The 5,039-nt window shown below is 41.6% G+C and overlaps 1 protein-coding gene across 1 annotated transcript; it reads left to right on the forward strand.

Moving 5' to 3' along the window:
• Positions 1-1,217: 1,217 nt before the first annotated feature.
• mdkb (midkine b) lies at positions 1,218-4,636 on the forward strand. Its single transcript, XM_090215164.1, is given in 5 exon segments — positions 1,218-1,312; positions 3,053-3,216; positions 3,974-4,080; positions 4,083-4,146; positions 4,614-4,636. Coding segments are annotated over 5 exon segments (453 nt in total).
• The last annotated feature ends 403 nt before the right edge of the window (positions 4,637-5,039 follow it).

Here is a 5,039-nt window from a genome sequence, read left to right on the forward strand (position 1 = left end):
GGAAGTTCGGATGACTGACGTGCCCAAAGTAAACTGCCTGTTACTCAGGGCCAGAAGCTAGGATATGCATATAATAGTAGTATTGTATAGTAGTATTGGTTGTATTGGTAGTATTGGATAGGAAACACTCTGACATTTCTAAAACTGTTAAAATAATGTCTGTGAGTATAACATAACTGATATGGCAGGCAAAAGCCCGAGGAGAATCCATTCAGAATATATTTTGGGGAGGTCACCACCCATTGAAAATGCTTGTCTATGGGAAATTCAAACGAAATCCTCCCAGATTGCAGTTCATATGACTTCCACTAGAGGTCAACAGTCTTTAGAAAGGGTTTTAGGCTTGTTTTTAAAAAAAAATTAGCTAGAATTTGTAGTTTTTCAAGGTGGCTCTCATTTTGACTGTAGTCTTGCGTGGATGAGGGCGAGCACCTCGTTATTTATCTCTGGTATTGAACACACTATTCTCCGTCTTAAACATTTTGTTTATTTACATACTAGGGTACCTGAGGATTGATTAGAAACGTTGTGTGACTTGTTTGGACGAAGTTTATTGGTAACTTTTGGGATTCCTTTTTAAGCATGTTGAACTAGTGGAACGGGTGGATTACTGAATCAAACGCGCCAGCTAAACTGACTTTTTTGGGAAATAAAGACGGACTTTATCGAACAAAACGGCCATTTGTTGTGTAGCTGATTTATTGTATCGCTATTTCTGTTTGTGACGCCTCTGCTGGTTTGGAAAATGTTTTATTTTATTTATTTATTTAAAAAAAACATTTTAGCCCTTTTTTCTCCCCAATTTCGTGGTCTCCAATTGGTAGTAGTTACAGTCTTGTCTCATCGCTGCAACTCCCGTATGGACTCGGGAGAGGCGAAGGTGGAGAGCCATGCGTCCTCCGAAACACAACCCAACCTAGCCGCACTGCTTCTTGACACAACGCACATCCAACCCGGAAGCCCCATTGGAAATTATAAATGGACTGTTTGAAAATGTGAATAAAAAAAACAAACACATTTTTATTTGGCGTACCTCCGACGGCATTGCGCGTACCCCAGTTTGGGAATACCTGATCTGGGATATGGTGACTGCCATACCCAATTGACGCCCCTGCATAGATGGAACCATCATGGTTTTTGATCATCTTTTTTAGCCCAGTGGCTCATATACTTTCTAATCAAATTTTGATAATGATGTTACATTTTCTCTCCACAGAATGCGAGGAATGTTCTCAATGACACTTGTGCTGCTTGTGGTCTTGATGGTCACAGTAGAGGCAGGACACAAACATGGTGACAAAAAAGATGAGACGTGATAAAACTACATTGTGTACAGTATTTCAGATTTAACTAAATACAGTTGAAGTAGGAAGTTTACATACACCTTAGTCAAATACATTTAAACTCAGTTGTTCACCATTCCTGACATTTAATCATAGTAAAAATTCCCTGTCTTAGGTCAGTTAGGATCACCACTTTATTTTAAGAATGTGAAATGTCAGAATAATAGTAGAGAGACTGATTGATTTAAACTTTTATTTCTTTCATCACATTCCCTGTGGGTCAGAAGTTTACATACACTCAATTAGTACTTAGTAGCATTGCCTTTAAATTGTTTAACTTGGGTCAAACGTTTCAGGTAGCCTTCCACAAGCTTCCACAATAAGTTGGGTGAATTTTGGCCCATTCCTCCTGACAGAGCTGGTGTAACTGAGTCAGGTTTGTAGGCCTCCTTGCTCGCTCACACTTTTTCAATTTTGCCCACAAATTTTCTATAGGATTGAGGTCAGGGCTTCGTGATGGCCACTCCAATATCTTTACTTTGTTGTCCTTAAGCCATTTTTCCACAACTTTGGAAGTATGCTTGTGGTCATTGTCCATTTGGAAGACCCATTTGCGACCAAGGTTTAACTTCCTGACTGTTTTTTTAAGATGTTGCTTCAATATATCTACATCATTTTCCTACTTCTATTTTGTGAAGTGCACCAGTCCCTCCTGCAGCAAAGCACCCCCACAACATGATGCTGCCACCCCCGTGCTTCACGGTTGGGATGGTGTTCTTCGGCTTGCAAGCCTCCCCCTTTTTCCTCCAAACATAACGATGGTTATTATGGCCAAACAGTTCTATTTTGTTTCATCAGACCAGAGGATAATTCCCCAAAAAGTACGATATTTGTCCCCATGTGCAGTTGCAAACTGTAGTCTGGCTTTTTTATGGCAGTTTTGGAGCAGTGGCTTCTTCCTTGCTGAGCGGCCTTTCAGGTTATGTCGAGATAGGACTCGTTTTACTGTGGAAATAGATACTTTTGTACCTGTTTCCTCCAGAATCTTCACAAGGTTCTTTGCTGTTGTTCTGGGATTGATTTGCACTTTCCGCATCAAAGTACGTTCATCTCTAGGAGACAGAACGTGCCTTCTTCCTGAGCGGTATGACGGCCGCATGGTCCCATGGTGTTTATACTTGCATACTATTGTTTGTACAGATGAACGTGGTACCTTCAGGCATTTGGAAATTGCTCCCAAGGATGAACCAGCCTTGTGGAGGTCTACAATTTTTCTTCTGAGGTCTTGGCTGATTTCTTTTGATTTTCCCATGATGTCACGCAAAGAGGCACTGAGTTTGAAGGTAGGCCTTGAAATACATCCACAGGTACACCTCCAACTGACTCAAATGATTTCAATTAGCCTATCAGAAGCTTCTAAAGCCATGACATAATTTTCTGGGATTTTCCAAGTTGTTTAAAGGCACATTTAACTTAGTGTATGTAAACTTCTGTCCCACTGGAATTGTGATACAGTCAATTATAAGTTAAATAATCTGTCTGTAAACAATTGTTGGAAAATTACTTGTGTCATGCACAAAGTAGTTTGCCAAAACTATAGTTTGTTAGCAAGAAATTTGTGGAGTGGTTGAAAAACAAGTTTTAATGACTCCAACCTAAGTGTATGTAAACTTCCGACTTCAACTGTATATCCATTTGAAAAAGCCCATGTTCTTTACCTATGTTATGTTTTGTCACGACAAATGTCTGCCATCTTTGGGTGGCCACAGGTCAGAAAGCCAAAGAGGGGGGCAAGCAGAGTGCCCTGAGAAGTGCTTTGTCAAATGTGTTCCCAACGCTGGTGACTTTGGGGATGGGTTCTGTGAGGCAACCTGCAGCAAGCACACCACCAAACAATGCAATATCCCTTGCAACTGGAAGAAGGCCTTTGGCGGTAAGAGTGCAAATGTTGGAAATAAACTTTGGTCCTGGCATGTGCATTCGGAAAGTATTCAGACTCCTTGACTTTTCCCACATTTTGTGACATTACAGCCTTATTCTAAAATGGATTGAAAAAATAGCTTTGCAGACATTTTTGCAAATGTATAAAACAAAAATTATGGAAATATCACATTTATATGTTTTCAGACACTTCACTCAGTACTTTGTTGAAGCACATTTGGCAGCGATTACAGCCTGGAGTCTTCTTGGGTATGACGCTGCAAGCTTGGCACACCTGTATTTGGGGAGTTTCCCATAGTTTTTTCGTGATCACTGGTCAGGTCTCATCGGGTCAGGAAAAAATCTGGTTCCTAATCATAACGGAATTCGAATAACTTTTTTTTTGGGGGGGGGGGGTATTTTTTATTAAATACATGGTATTTCTTTCTAGCTAGAGGTGAAATAAACGCACACTTATTTAGGCCAGGTGCTGGCTAGCGGAGTGGGACAATTGAAAATAAAGGAGAGCCGCACACTCTAGGAACTCAGATGCAAAAATGTAATGTCCAACGTTTCGACAGACAAGCTGTCTTCATCAGGGTATTATGACAAACACTGACTCGTTTATATAGTGTCAAAAGACACACACACATGTGTCTGTAATCATGGCCAAATAGACGTTGTGCAGGGATATCTTGGGGTGGTAAATCAAAGTGTACCAATTGGTCTCTGAGATTTCTGCCCAGCGAGAATACGACCAAGTAGTCTAGCTGACTGCAAGTACAGGTTCACCAACTGGGGAGAGTGTGACACAAACACCGGTACCAAGAGCCGGTCAGGAACCCTGAAGAAAGACCTGTTCAAGTTAGAGTTAGTTCAAGTTAGGCCACCATCTAGGTGACCAAGCCCTGCTCCTCCAGGCCGAAGGGGAAGGGAGGAAAAGGTAGGTCGGATCTCAATAGAGATCGTTAGCCTAGTGGTTAGAGCGTTGGACTAGTAAGGTTGCAAGTTCAAATCCCTGAGCTGGCAAGGTACAAATCTGTTGTTCTGTCCCTGAACAGGAACTGTTCCTAGGCTGTCATTGAAAATAAGAATTTGTTCTTAACTGACTTGCCTAGTTAAATAAAGGTTTAAAAAAAAGACCACCATAGGACAAACCAAGCGGGCAACACTGGTTTGTTAAGGGGATGTTTAGCTTACTTTTCAGTAGGTATGAATTTGTCACTAAACTGGAAAATCAGGTTCTCCAAAACAACATGAAACACAAACCAATCACAGGAGAACAGAAAGCAGTTCATATGCTGCGACAAAGGAATTTCATTGCTGCCATACCAAAATGTAATTTACCCTTTGCCTGAGAATACCACTCATTGAATCCAAACACGTCTTTTTCTTCTTCCATTTCTTCAGGGAAGAAGGCAAGAGGAGAGTGAGAACTAAAGAGGGAAGCTGACAGAGAAACAGCAGGTGTGACATCTGGCTTACTTCAGTAGAACAATCATCTCCTTCCTTCACCAAACACTCAAACAGTGCTTCTGTCTACGTCCCAAATAGCCCCCTAATGACCAGTAGTGCACTATACAGTATGTCACGGAGTCTCTGGGACAGGGGTACATTCGGCCCTCCATCTCGCCCGTCTCCTCGAGTTTCTTTTTTGTGAAGAAAAAGGAGGGAGGTTTGTGTCCGTGTATTGATTATAGAGGTCTAAATGCCATCACAGTGGTGTTTAGTTACCCACTACCTCTCATCGCTATGGCGGTGGAATCATTTCACCGAGCACAGTTCTTCACAAAACTGGATCTCAGGAGCGCGTATAGTCTGGTGCGTATTCGGGAG

This window comes from Oncorhynchus mykiss, chromosome 2, assembly GCF_057628025.1.
Source record: "Oncorhynchus mykiss isolate SJ-2025 chromosome 2, ASM5762802v1, whole genome shotgun sequence".
Taxonomy (NCBI): domain Eukaryota; kingdom Metazoa; phylum Chordata; class Actinopteri; order Salmoniformes; family Salmonidae; genus Oncorhynchus; species Oncorhynchus mykiss.